The 14474-nt window shown below is 34.0% G+C and overlaps 2 protein-coding genes across 2 annotated transcripts; one reads left to right on the forward strand and one right to left on the reverse strand.

Annotated features, from left to right (window-relative positions):
• Positions 1-436: 436 nt before the first annotated feature.
• LOC128165274 (toll-like receptor 4) lies at positions 437-5695 on the reverse strand. Its single transcript, XM_052829652.1, has 2 exons — positions 2431-5695; positions 437-933 (listed from the first exon to the last, which is right to left on the reverse strand). Exon 1 carries the CDS (start codon positions 5650-5652, stop codon positions 3070-3072), a length of 2583 nt encoding a protein of 860 aa, XP_052685612.1. The 5' UTR covers positions 5653-5695; the 3' UTR covers positions 437-933; positions 2431-3069.
• A 2021-nt stretch (positions 5696-7716) lies between these two features.
• Positions 7717-14124, forward strand: LOC128165275 (BSD domain-containing protein 1-like). The gene is made up of 8 exons (XM_052829653.1): positions 7717-7891; positions 9289-9352; positions 9699-9815; positions 10396-10719; positions 10901-11045; positions 11387-11905; positions 12652-12785; positions 13225-14124. Exons 1-8 carry the CDS (start codon positions 7881-7883, stop codon positions 13249-13251), a joined length of 1341 nt encoding a protein of 446 aa, XP_052685613.1. The 5' UTR covers positions 7717-7880; the 3' UTR covers positions 13252-14124.
• Positions 14125-14474: the final 350 nt, after the last annotated feature.

Here is a 14474-nt window from a genome sequence, read left to right on the forward strand (position 1 = left end):
ATAAGATACGGGTTAAAGATGAAAACTTAATACAGATTCTTTTGCAGCTATAATCACATCGTATCGTTGCCATTCTGCCGTGCGTACTGTATATATCCGTAAAAGTAACCATCTCTTTAAAACGTACCGTGCCTCTTAACTCCCTCTGGATGCCACCTACGGCACACCATAAATTTATATTATCTTCTTTACTCAACCAGAGAGTAATTGATTACTTAACTTCACGTGTATTTTAAATATGCATGTAGAAAAATTTCTTATATTCACTAGGATGAAAAATTAAAGGAGATACCATTGTGTTGTATCTAAGGTTAACTTTGTGATGTAATATTTTTAAATTGTGGGCACTTAAATCAAAATGAAGATTAAGAAAAGAACTTCAAATGTATATCTGTACAAAAAAAACAAAGAATTACAGTAAAATGACGATGTTTATTTCAATGGGGCTGTTTTAGGCTCAAATCATATGTATTCCTTTTATTAAATCAATCTGAATGCTGCATGAATATTACGCATAAGATGTAACTGGTTTTAATCGTCAAGATGTCTCAAAATTTATATTCTGCTTTCATTCTTGAATCTTGTCCATCTTTAAACTTTTCTCTTTTGTTTAGCTCCATAAACTACACAAGTTGGACCTTCAGTCTTCAGCTAAACTAAATAATGTGAAATTAGCTCACAATGTCACGAAAGTGGTCCTCTATTAAGTGCTAAAAGCTACAGAACCAAGAGTGACAAATTACTTATGACGACTATATCACGAGCGATAACTCTTTTTGTCCAGTAAAGTCTTCTATCATAAATCATTTGAGATAGTATATCTCCACAGTCTGTCGTAGAGACTTTATCGTCGAGCTTCGAACCGACGGTATTATTCTTACTGGGACGCACAAACTGGATTGTGTTTCTGGTGGTCTACTTCTTGTGTAGCACCTGTATACATGTATATAGATAAATACAGATTTGGATTGGGATGTTATGGGAAGCATGTATCGAAGCTAAATAGTAACACTCCACCCCCGCCGTCACAAATACAATGTTGTAAACATGATAAAATTATTACATTAACTTAAATTTAACAAGTACTATAAGATATTTCATTCATCATCACAATATATCTTTATGTAATTGCGACAGGATGGAAGAGGTGTATTATATATATATATATATATATATATATATATATATATATATATATATATATATATATATATATATATATATATATCTGACATGTATCAAATATGTATCTGACACTGGTTGTCGGTTCTGAGCATCAACACTTAATGTGACAATGCATCAACAGATGTGACAATGCATCAGATGATATATAAAAACCCTGGTATAACGTAAGGTACCAGGCAAAATTTATCACAATGAGGGGACCGATACAAAAGAAATATTCATTAAAAAGTTTACTTGTCCCATGTTTTCACAATGAAAAAAAATATGTATCCCATGTCTTTAGGCTTAAAAAAGTTACTGTCTCAAGGATATACATGTGCATTATCATATTCGTAAGATTGTTGCAACAAAAATTACAAAAGTACAATGTTAACAATTATTTTTATACACTACAGTACAGTGCATGTACATGTATAACACAGATGCAATAAAATGTAAAATGCTTTCCCTCAACAAACACTGTAATGCTTCTGATGAATACCTTTAAATATACTGTACCAGATACTGCTCTTTAGAGAATCGTACAAACTGCATACATGATAGTTTAATGTCAAAAACTGAAAATTGGAAATGTCTTTCACTTACAATAAAGAGTAATCTTTTAACCAAGATGATAACTTAACTGATCTCTTTGAATTTGTAACAAGCAAATTATTATTTGTACCTCTCCGTGTCACTTCAGTCTGCTGTCTTTCACTTTCCTCTGTCTCATTTCCACTCTCCTCACCCCCACTCTCTTCACCCTCACTGTCATATGCTTCTATCACTAAATCTTGTTTTAGGCTAAACCAATGAATATGCAATATGTCTGTATCATTTGTACTTTTTCTGATTTAAAATATGTTTAAAAATAAGAAATGTTTCTCTTGAGCTGAGAACTGTAACTAATTCAAAAAAGTGTTTGTCCCATGAGTACTTTATACTAAAAGACGGTTTATGTCCCATTCTTTTTTTATGAAGAAAGTCAATGCCCCATGCCTGTTTGTACTGGTCCCATCATTGTAATCAATATTGCCTGGTCCATAATATTAACTATTGGTAATAAACAACATAAAATTCACATACGCTATACTCGTAGATAATGCCTTATTCTTAATACATGGCATATTTTTTTTTTTTTACATATTTTTCCATCTGAGTAATTATTGTTACAAAATACTTAGCAGTTACACCGAGTTCATACAATGTTTTGTAGATATGACATATTCATAAATACATTATAAAAGTAATAAACATAATGCATACCATTCTGATGGGAATGGACAACCCCACACACTCCGAGAGTGCTCCTCACGGCACAGACAAAACCATATAAGAAATAAATATTGTTTCAGTAAACGTCTTTAGAACAGTCATGATCATGTCAACTTGTCACCAAGAAGATTAAGCAAAGAATATATTTAAACAAAAAAATACGAGGGAACCAATAAACCAATAAAACAAAGTTAAACAAACTTAAAAAAGCAATAAATTTCGTACATAAAACACCCCTTCGGAAACAGAACATACGTAGAAACTATGTCTTAAAGGTACGTGTAAGCCTACGGCTCTATTTAGGTGGTTCTAAAACTACAAAGCCAAAATATAAAATATCATATGAACTTATATATGACAATATAACTAATTGATTTTTTTTTGATAAATAAATCTCATACAACCACATGTTAGTAACAACAAAAGAACCACATATGGTTTTCCTTTTCGTCTGTGCACGTGTGTTAAATGTGTCAATAGTGAGTGTGAGCGTGAGCAATGGTAGTTTCTTCAATGATCAAAATGAGCAATTCTAGAATAAATGAGAACATTCGATTTTAATTTTCTACAGAAGATGCCATCGTACTTATCTCAAATGACGAATGTATGTCAGTTGTATCGCAATTACAGTTACATGTCCAGTTGTAAAAGATTATCAAGTTTCTCTGAACATACAAATAGAATATTTTCGTCCGAATTGCATGCAATACAGCAGTCAGATTCTAGTACCCCTAAAATGGCAGGTTGCATGGTTTCCACTCGGAGACTCCTTCTGAGAAGTACAGCAATGAACACCTTCTTGTTCTTTCGGTAGCTTGAGTGCATTGCGTCCATTTGTCCTATTTGAAATTCAAACATTGGCCAATAAGATATCATGTAATTTTCAGACATGATACACACGACTTTTCTACTGACGTGAACTGCGTTGATGACGTTGTCAAACATGTTGGTTCCTGGCATGAAATCTCTCTCCGGGAGACAACATTTCTTTTGCTTTTTGGTTTCAAGCATTTCAGTTAAACGCAAGGCTACGTCACGGTCCTCTTCGTCATAAGACATGTACGCATCATAGCGGAAGTGGGGATGCTGATAACTTTTGTAACGTTTTGGCGCGCTCCTTGATACGTAGTACCAGTACCGTAAAGTCCAGCGGTATCTGTGGATAATTTTCCATGTCGTAATAACCAGAAAAACCAGAACACATATTGAACTTCCAAGAGTAATGAAAAGATAGGTGGTGCACTCTTTTCTCAGCTCCTGGACAAAGTGAGAAACATTTCCAATTGCTACACTGGAACCATTGGACAGGACACATTTGTGATGATCGACGTTACGGATAGTCATGTGCGATAAATCAGTTAACCACGCCCAAAACTGGACACTATCGCACGTACAGATCAACGGGTTTCCATAAAGATTAATGGTCAGATTTGCCGAGGCAAGAAAATTAAGATCATCCATATTTCTTTTGCTAAGAACCTTTAACTCGTTGTAAGAGAGGTCTAAGGACGTTAGAAGCTTCATGTGATTCATTTGTATTGGCCATTCGTTAAGTTTATTGAAACTGAAATTTAAGTGTTTAATATTTTTCAAGGATTGAAAAAGACCCGACGCAATTCGTAATATTCGATTTGTTGATAAATTTAATGTTTCTAAATTATGAAGAGATGAAAAAGAGGCCGCGCAAGCTTCATCCTCAAAGGAACTGCCAAGATTGTTGAATGACAGGTCTAGATATCTTAAGTTGTAGAAATCGTTTACTCTCATTCCCGAAATATTATTCAGAAGGTTGTACGATAAATCTAAGTAGATTAACTTACTTATTCCAAAAATCGGATACAAGCTTTCGATAAAAAAGTTGTTGTTTGCATATATATGTGTTAATTGGCTGTTGTTTGCTATGATGGACAAATTCACATATAAAGTATAATGTGTATGATGAAGGTATAAAATCTTTAATTTGGGTGGCATATAAAAGGTTAGGTTAAGTTTGTCATTTAAGGCAAAAGGAAAGTCAAGCAAACTATTGCTTTTCTTGGTCGGATCTACATCGGCTATATCTGTCTCTCCATATGTCAACTCCCTCCCCTTTTGACTGTAGGGTAATTGATTGTTTTCATCATTGCAACGCTGGAAAAATTCGTCGAACCTTTGATGTTGGTGATACTGATAGCTAACATCCACTGTAGTAAGCCCCTTCAACTCCTGCATGTAAAAAAAGTAAATTCCGGGTAGTAAGAAGTTTTCACTAGCGTTGATAAGTTTCAGCGTCGTGGGGAAAGTTTTGGGTACTTCCTTTTGTAGATAAGCGATTCTGTTGGATGCAATATTAATTGTTTCCAGTGACGTGTTCGATAGGTGCTCTACATACTCTGTTCTGAAGACTCGAGTTGTTCCCATGGTGCACTGCAGCTTTTCAAAGTTCAAATGCTTTATTCCTGCGTTGATGTTAAAAGTAACGTTAGGTAACACGACCAGTGTCAGTTCTTCGTTATGGGAAATGTCCAAATGTACAAGCTTAATTAAGTGTTCAAAAGCACCCTTTTCTATGCTTTTAATCTCGCAATATGAAATCGACAGATTCTCGATTTCTTTAAATTTTTGGAACATGTCTTTTCTTATGATAGGTAAGAAACATGTTCTTTTAATCCCAGACATGTCTAAGAGGGTTAGATTATTGGTAACGTTAAAAAGGTCGCCAATAGCCGCAGTTTCGAATCCATCTATAAACAAACTATTTAAGTTAACTAGTCTCTCAAACAGGCCTTTAGGGTAGTTTTCGTGTTTGAGTTGTAAATGGTCGTTGTTGTCTTTGATCGAAAGAAATCGCAGAGATTGAAGGTTGTAAAACAAACCTGCCATTGCTTCGCCATTACCCACGTGATTAGCGTCCATCTTTAATGTATCCAAAAACGGGATTTCAACAGATGCTGTACAGCTTGTTAAATTGTTTTCAGATATATCCAGATACCTGAGTTTTGGTGGAAACTCCTGTGGAAAGGAACTGATATCATTTTTACTCACATTAATCACAGTCACATTGTCGCTAAATTCCGGAAAAGACGATACTTTTAGATTGCTACAGTCAGCAACAAAATCTTCTTGGCTTTGGTAACAGCGGCACTTGGGCTCGTTTGAGCAACTAGCATTCGAAGAATATGACAACAGAGAAAAATTTGTGAGAATTAACAAGGAAAGCTCAAAGGAAATCATTTTGAAATGACAACAAGAAGGAAAGGGCAATATTTCCCGTAGTCTTCGCCTTTACAAGTACATGATTTGGCAAAAACAAGGAAACATTATTGTAATGACCAGAAAAATCGATATAAAATATATCGTTTTATAATCAGAAATAAGGAAAACAATTTCATGTGCTTGTTATTTCTGAATGAAAATGTTTATAACTGATCATAAGGAAACTTCCTACTATAAGAGAGATAGAAAGATAAGGGTGAGATTTAGATGACTTCGATTTATCAAAACATTCAAATCTGAGAGTGAAAGACACCGATAGAAGGACAAATATGCAGGCAGAGAGGGTTGGGTCAAATTCACAAACTTTAGATTTACAGTGACGTGCCAAAAATTGATGCAACTTTTTTCTAAAAACTACAACAGACACTTACTTGAAATTTTTAGTATTTAGTAATGTGGCCTTGAGATGCAATTACTTCTTTTAATCTTCTTGGAATTGGGTGGTATAAGCTTCTGAAATAGGGAAAAGATAGAGAGAACCATATTTTCAAAACTTCAGTAATCAAATCATCTCTGGATCTGATATAGCTGTCAATGATTTTCTTTAACGTATTTTTAATACCGGTATTAACTATATGTTTTCAAAAACACTGCCTGTTAACTGTGATGGCCAGTCCAGACAATCTAAGTCATTTTTATTTTTTCAGGCAGTCGTTATATATATAACTGTGAAGCATGACATCGGACATCATCTTGGAATATAAATGGAGAAAAATGATTTTTTAAAACAGCACAGTATTCATGATCCACTGGCGTCGGAAGCAAATTGAAAGTGGGGGGTCTAGACTAATCCTCAGAAATATTGGGGGGGGGGATCTTATCTACCAATTTTTTTTCCCCCAAATCATGAAATTTCCTATTCCGGGGGGGGGGGGGGGGGGGCTAGTATACCTATGACTCCAACTTCTCAATCTTTCAAGGTAAATTTAGGAACAATTATCTTTCCTGCGAGAAAAAGTGGGGGGGGGGGGGGGGCTGAACCTTCTATGATGCTATGTCCATAATGGTTAGATCTAACTTTGAAAAAAAAGTGGGGGGGCTGAACCTTCTATGATGCTATAATGTCCATAATGGTTAGATCTAACTTTGAAAAAAAAATGGGGGGGGGCTGAACCTTCTATGATGCTATAATGTCCATAATGGTTAGATCTAACTTTGAAAAAAAAAAGGGGGGGGCTAAGCCCCCCCCCCCCCCCCCCCCGGTTCCGACGCCTATGTGATCTGTGGTCTTTAATTAACACTTTGCAAAACAAGATGGGCATAAATTTTGATCAAGAGTTCCAATATACTTCTCAGACTCAGAGTTCATATTTCCAGATATTTGCACTAGTGTCCCCACTCCTGAGTATGTAACACATCCCCAATGGCATTGCGGTCACGTGACCTACACACTGGGCCGGGTCATGCAGTAGGCTTCGAGTTCTCCATGCATATAATCGGTTATCATTTCATATAACTATCTGAGTTTCATAAAAAAAAAAATACTTTTCCTCAATCTCTGTCAAAAAGAGTTGGTATTTATTAAAAAATTAGCAATGTTACTCTTAATTGCTCTTTAATGGTCTGAATGGACGACTAATCAATACCGGTGATGAAGAGATAGACAGTTTATGTTTAAACCGACATTCATGTTTGTTAGACAAGCTAACTTGCAGCTAGAATTAAAAAAGAAGTAATAAAAAATCCCAGGGAACTGGAAAATCAGAGGAATGGTGTTCAATTAAGGATAAGACGAAACCAGGGACGTATAACGTAGAATATACGTCCCTGACGAAACTTAGTGAATGATACTCTGCTGGCTTTTGATAAATTCAAAGAATTGTGTTTCCATTTAGTTTTCTAGTATTCCCATACGTCCAACATTCAACCCCAAAGCATCCATGTTTAGAAACTGCTCGCCCACGAAGAAATACTGTACTTTTTAGACTGTTATGCGTATAAGTTTGTTAGATCCGCCACATATTCCAGGACGATTCGGGTTTAAAGTCGGGCTCGATTTCCTGCATTTTAATCTCGAATAAACATGATAAATATAGATTGCTTACAACGTCATTTCTTTTGTTGTATTATTACAAAACTTGGATGAAAACTATATTTTTGCTGTGGATCACTGAATAGTTATAACTTTAATCTTCGGAAAATATTTTGGAACAAAAACGTTCGGTTAGAGACTGTTTCACTGACAGATGGCAGAAGGGTAATATTTTGTAAACAATAACACTTTCATTATTTTCATACAGCTGTCCGTAATACACAATTGTAATACAATTGTTATTTTAAGACGGATAACATTTACTTGAGATGCTAATATTATATCAATTTTCCGTGACATCACAACACTAAACGATATCAACTAAATCCAGAAATTGGAAATATTTGATCAGTACTGGCGTGCCAGTATAATTTTAAACATTAAGTATTGTTATATTTGTGCTATATCAAGTGATTAATGAATACTGTATGAACCAAGTGATTATAACCTGTAGTAGTTTTTGATAGAAAACTCTAAATTTATGATTTGATTAAAAATAAAAAGAACCCTTGATTAGATTAGTATTATAAAACCAACTTTTATCTGCGACAACTTTAATTTGCGATTTACCTCTATAGTTCGTGACGACTTTAGTTCGCGGCCAATCCTTACCCTAACCTGTTTTGTTTTCGCACGCAAATAAAAGTTTGTTCAAAGTATTTGTAAGCACTTAATTCATTTCTACAGAAAGTTAGTATCACATGCAGTCTTTATTGTTTTTGCAATGCATGTGCATGTAAACATAATAATATATTAGGTAAAAGCAAGATGAACTAGTCTATTTTGTTTACAAGGATTTTAACAAGACCTTAACTGGACTTTCGTTATTAGATGTAACTATCATTTTCTTACGTCTAAACAAGTTAAAACGATGCTGGTTTCAAGTGAAATATACATGGTAGATTGCAAAGTCTTAGCTCAATTAAAAGCCAGACTTATTGGACAGGCCTAATCACATTGCTATTTGACATCACTATCCAAAGTCCAAACTCCTGTTAAAATGGTTCTAATATGTTTCCATCACATTTGGACAATTTGATAGATATCTTGGGACAGAGCAGATATGGTCTTGTGTTTTCCTTTAAATACAATATTTACATGATAATTTAACATGAGAAAACTGTGGATATTGAAGTCTAGGTTGTATGGACTGTAAATATTAATTAACCAGGATACATGTAGCTCGATGGTGGTCAAAGAGAACCTGATGAAGCTGAACAGTCGGATAAATGACATTCCTACCTACTAGCTCTGGCTTGTAGAATTTTTATGTCAGCTAGAGAACCTAGACTCAAACCCCATCAAGACAATATACATGTATCTATTTGATACGTTTACTTGTTCAGTCTTTCCTGTCTTTTTTTCACACTAATTTAAGTCTTGTAGTTGTACTGTTCTGCATTAACAAATATTTTCCATAGAAAATGTTGTAAACTATGTCATGCCTATATAATGTAGTCAATATTAAAGCTAAAGTACCTGAGTTTGTATTAATTTTTAAGTTTTGAGATTTTTAGATCAATTTCTTCATCAGTTTCAATAAAGGTTTTCTTGTTTTATAGTTCAAATGAAAAAGGAGAAGATGGGGGCTGGTGGGGCAGCTGGATCAATGTTGCTAAAGAAAAGGTTTGGATATACTTTATATTTAGAGAGCTCAATAGTCATGGCCAGTTTTAGACTTTACTTATCTCCTTTAAAATGAGAGCTCTCTATAAGAATATAGGAAAATGCTGAAATTTAAAAGGTAACTGATATGGACTTTTTCTTTTACTAAATAACAGTTTACATGCAGCTAAAGAGATCATATTTAAGGAGTACCTGATGGTTAATTTGTTGACCATCCAGCCTCCTTAAATGTTATCTGATAATACGGTAGTATTCTTGACAATATCACTCCATATTAAGAGATTCTAAGCTTTTTGCTTTCAATATTGTATGATTTTTTTATTTTCTGTATTCTTTTTCTTCAAAGTCAAAAGCTGCACTTGAAATGGTGCAAAAGGATTTGGCGGAGTACACATGTACAATGTCAACAGATACAAGTAAAGCTGTGGCTAAAACAAGTGATAAACTAAAGGAGACATTAAAGGTGTGTTAACATTCTTATTGGTAATAAAATAAGAACCAAAGACTATTGCATCAATATATATTTACATCTACCGAGTATGATTCCCTCTATTTCTTATTGAAACTTATACATGTTGTTAATTCATAGCTCTATAGAATCAGCCAGAATGAAATCTACACACATTTTATCGATTGGTCAGAAAATACAGCAACTGAAACTGACACGACTGCAATTGACACGTCTCATTTATCAAGTGGCGGAAACCCACAGCAACCTAAGAAAAATTACCCACTGCACAAAATAATCATGATGATCAGATGTCAGACTCAAACTTAATTTGGCTGTTTCTTTTAGCTAACATACTGATGTACATTAACAGTAATTTAGTTAATTTCACTTACTTTTTACATTAAATTTATCAGTTTGTTAAGTTATATAACCCGCTAATGCGGGTCATGTATTTTTCTGCAATGTCCCCACCTTCTTATCCCTCATGAATCACTAATTAAAGAAAGCATTTTAGTGTTTTAATAAATGAATTCATTATACCTCATAACCTGTGTATGTTATTTACACTTGTGTACAAATATGTTTAATACAGGCCGAGAACACGTCAATGGCAAAAGACAGATTTAAGACTGGTGTAACGTCTTTTCTGGAGGGCTTGTCTAAGGCTCTGGTCATAGAGGCAGAGGACAAAGAGGAGCCGGTCGCAACACCAATCAGATCAGAGGCAGTGTATGACAGAGCCAAGGCAAGGCTCCATGCAATACAAGTTGATCCGGAAACATACTGCAGTGAACCATCAGGCTCGAAAGAAAGATATCAGGAATGGCAAAAGTCATTTGATATAGACAAATACAAAGGGGAAGTTTCAGAACTGCTTGTTTCCAAAGTTGAGCTTCGTGCCTTTTACACCAAACTGGTAAATTTCTTATGTGAATATTCTATCAATGAAAATCCTCTACTATAATCTGGATTTTAAATACATTTATTTTTCACAAAATGAGTAATTGTTTTTTATTTTTACCTCATAAATTCATGTCCTGTTAAATATCTTTGTTTATTATTTTCATGACTTTTTTTTTTTAAATTCTTTTAAAAAGGTTCCTGCTGAAATATCACATGCAGACTTTTGGAAAAGATATTTTTATAAGGTCCATCAACTTCAACAAGATGAAGCAAGAAAATTGGCATTAATGAAGCGAGCAGAGCAAGCTCAGAAGAAGGAGGACTCCATTAGCTGGGAAGGTATAGGAATACTTATAAGAAATATTAGGAATACTGTGGAATCATTAGAATTCATGTTAGCGCAATTTTCGTGGTATTCGTGGATTGCCGTCACCCACAAATTTACATCCTTGACAAAAACTAATTATAAAAGATTTAGTTTTCCTACTGAAACTAAAGGTCGATGCATCTACGAAATTCCATCCCTATAAGCAGAAAACCAACAACCCACTAAAATTGGCCCCCACGAAATTAAATGATTCCACAGTATGAATCTATGCAATTGAAGATGTCAAGTTTTGATTACTGTAAATGTTTCACTTTGCAATTTTCAAAATAAAGTTTGAAAATTTTCATTTCAGATGATTGGAGTGGGGATGAGGAATCTACCCTAGAGAAAGTTAGTCGCAAGCAGGAACTTAGTGTGAGACTTTCACCAGCAGAAAAAACAGAGACAACAGAAAATATACCGGTATCTGGGAACAGAAGCACACATGAAAATCAGGTCAGTCACCCCCATCAGGAAACTGACAAAGAAACTCCTCATGAAATAAAACAGAAAACAGTTGATTTACCACAGGTAGAAGAGGACTCTTCAGTGGCTGAACCTCCAGCTGAGGAAAATCTAAAACAATCTGTTGAAGAAGAACACATAAATGAAAGGGAAACTGTGCCAGAGAGTGAGAATCAAGACAGTGAAATCACAAGTCCATCCCCGAGTGATGTGACTAATGTACAGGAAATGGCTTCCATAGTAAAAGACAGTACATCTGATCAGTCTGAACCTGACATGCCTGAGAAAGAGGTTAAGACAAAGGATAAAGGGGACATTGTGTTGGTCAACCCAGACAGAGTCACCCCATCGTCTGATTCCAACAAAGGTAAGATTTATCTTGGATTGCAGTTGTCTTGTTCTTTTTAAAAATGATAAACTTGGGGTGAGATAAAAGTTTACCAAGTAGTTTTTAATTTATGATTGAAGAAAGTTAAAAAATTTCTATCTTAAAACAGCAAGGTTCAAAATGGATCTTCTATGCAGTATTTGCATGAGGTTAACTGATGTTCCATATCAAATTTTAGTAAAGTCAATCTTTCCAAATGTAACAATTATACTAAAATGTAAATACCGTATTTTGGTAACTTTTTCGCGATGATCAAATTTTCGCTTTTTCCGCAATGTCTTTTAAATCGCAAATTACTGAATACGCAGAAATTATATTCTGTATCATTTTCTATAAGAAACATTTTAAATCGCAAAAAATGACTGACGCAAATTTAAAATGCTACACATTTTCCCAATTTTTGCAAATTTTGTGACACGCGAAAAAAACCCTGATAAACGGTACATGTATGTGTTATGTATGGTAATAATATTGTATGTGATAGGGTATGGTGGTCGCCCGCTTGGACACGTGGGTTCTCTCCGGGTACTCCGGCTTCTTCCCACACCAATGACCCCCTCGCGCTAACATCCGTGCCAACGAGAGATATTAATATAAGTTGTAGAACTTGCATATCAATCGTTGTAAAATAAATAAAGTTCAGGTTTTCAGGTCAGGTAATAATATGCAATAATTGATCATTACAATTATACATGTACATGTATGTAATTCCCAATTCTTTACAGAGAACAGTACTGATGATGACTGGGAGAGAGACTTTGATGTGGAGTTAACAGAGGAGGAACTGAAAGCTGCCGATGAAATTGCCAAAAAGCTCAATCTGTCTGCAGCTGACTATACCACAATTGCTGGGGAAATGGTAAGTGGCAACATGGGCAGTTATTGAATTTAAGCTTTCACAAAATTAATGTAAAATACTAACTTTAAAGCTAACAAGAATGAATTTTTTCTTTACTAAATATTACTTTATGGCAAAAAAAATGAATTAGAGTTTAAGAAGACCTGATGGATAATTTGTTAACCACCCAGCCTCCTAAGAAACACACAACTGAAAAATTATTAGAATCCAGTGTATTTTATTATTTTATATCATCACATAGTATTTTGATAAATAATTTATTGAATGAATGTTCTGGAAAAATGAAGTTTTATTCCCCTCATATCTCCCATAGGTGTTTCCTTGTGGAAAGATGAGATTTATTTGGAACCCCTGTGCAATAGATGTATCATATTCAGCTTTGATTGGTTTGTTTTATTCATCTTATATAATTAATAAATTGATTTTTATTTATTTTTAGGATGAGGACTGGGAAAGCTGGGAGTAAATAATTATCAGACTTATTAATAAAAATAATGTTGTGTCATAATACCTGCAGTTCATACATATGTGTACATGTACTATGTATAGTATTTTTATTTGAATTACCGGTATCACATTTATGTACATGTTGTTTTTTTTTTGGGGGGGGGGGGTGGGTCTTATGCTTGGTAATATTGAATATGGTTTTTTTTAAATGATAAAAAGTTTGAAGACCTTTTAATAAGAACTGATAGGTGATTTTTCTGCACACAAAACAGTTGAAATCAATTTGGCAACGTACATGTATATATGCATCCGCAGTGTTAAGTATTATTTACTGTAATTTGCAAGGTTCATGCATCTTTTTTTTTCATCAGAGCCATAACCATATACCATTATTGTCATGCTATAGTTTTCTTTTTCTTAATAAAGGATTAAAACTATGACATTTACAAATGGGAACAACATTTATGTGTTATAGTGTTACTAGTAAAATGGTGAGATGTGAGTATATACTGGTAACTGATAGATTTATCAAACTCCATTATTATCTGCTTATTACCTGCTAGAGTTCAAGGGTGCTCCTTTATAAATAGTAAATTTTTGTGAAAAGATATGAATACAGTTTTAGAACTTCCTTTGTGTATTGAATTTTTTTTTACCTGAAAAGAGTCAAAGAAATGTAACTTTGCATATTTCATATAATAAATGTCAGTGTTCTCCTTTAAAAATATGGGGGATTTTTCTGGTTTCAGAAAAAAAAATTGATATCGGTACCTATTACAGAATACCCAGTATACATGTATAAAAACCATTTCCAGAAGCATGCATGTATTCTGATGTTTGGTTAATATATACATGTATTATGAAAAGAATATTAAAATACTATACCCATGTAGTAATGAGTTTTGGTGGTTTATTAAAAAAAGATTGGCTTGAGAGTAATAATGTAAACACCTATGCATCTAAAAGCTGCAAATCTATAACACTGCGGACGAATTTGGATTGACATGCTGCAGAGCTACAACATCTCACATAATTTAAATTAATTGCAATTTACAATACACAAAAAGGGGTTATAATTAACCTACAGCATGTGATTGTCAACCATTTTTATATGCATTTATTATTTTCAGTCGATAATGAAATTAAAAATAGTACTTGGATTTTAAATTTGAATTGAATAAATCGATTGAAAAAATATATGCTCTATTCAATTCAAATTAAAAATCCAATTACAAGTTTTAA

This window comes from Crassostrea angulata, chromosome 10 (genome assembly GCF_025612915.1).
Source record: "Crassostrea angulata isolate pt1a10 chromosome 10, ASM2561291v2, whole genome shotgun sequence".
Lineage (NCBI taxonomy): Eukaryota > Metazoa > Mollusca > Bivalvia > Ostreida > Ostreidae > Magallana > Magallana angulata.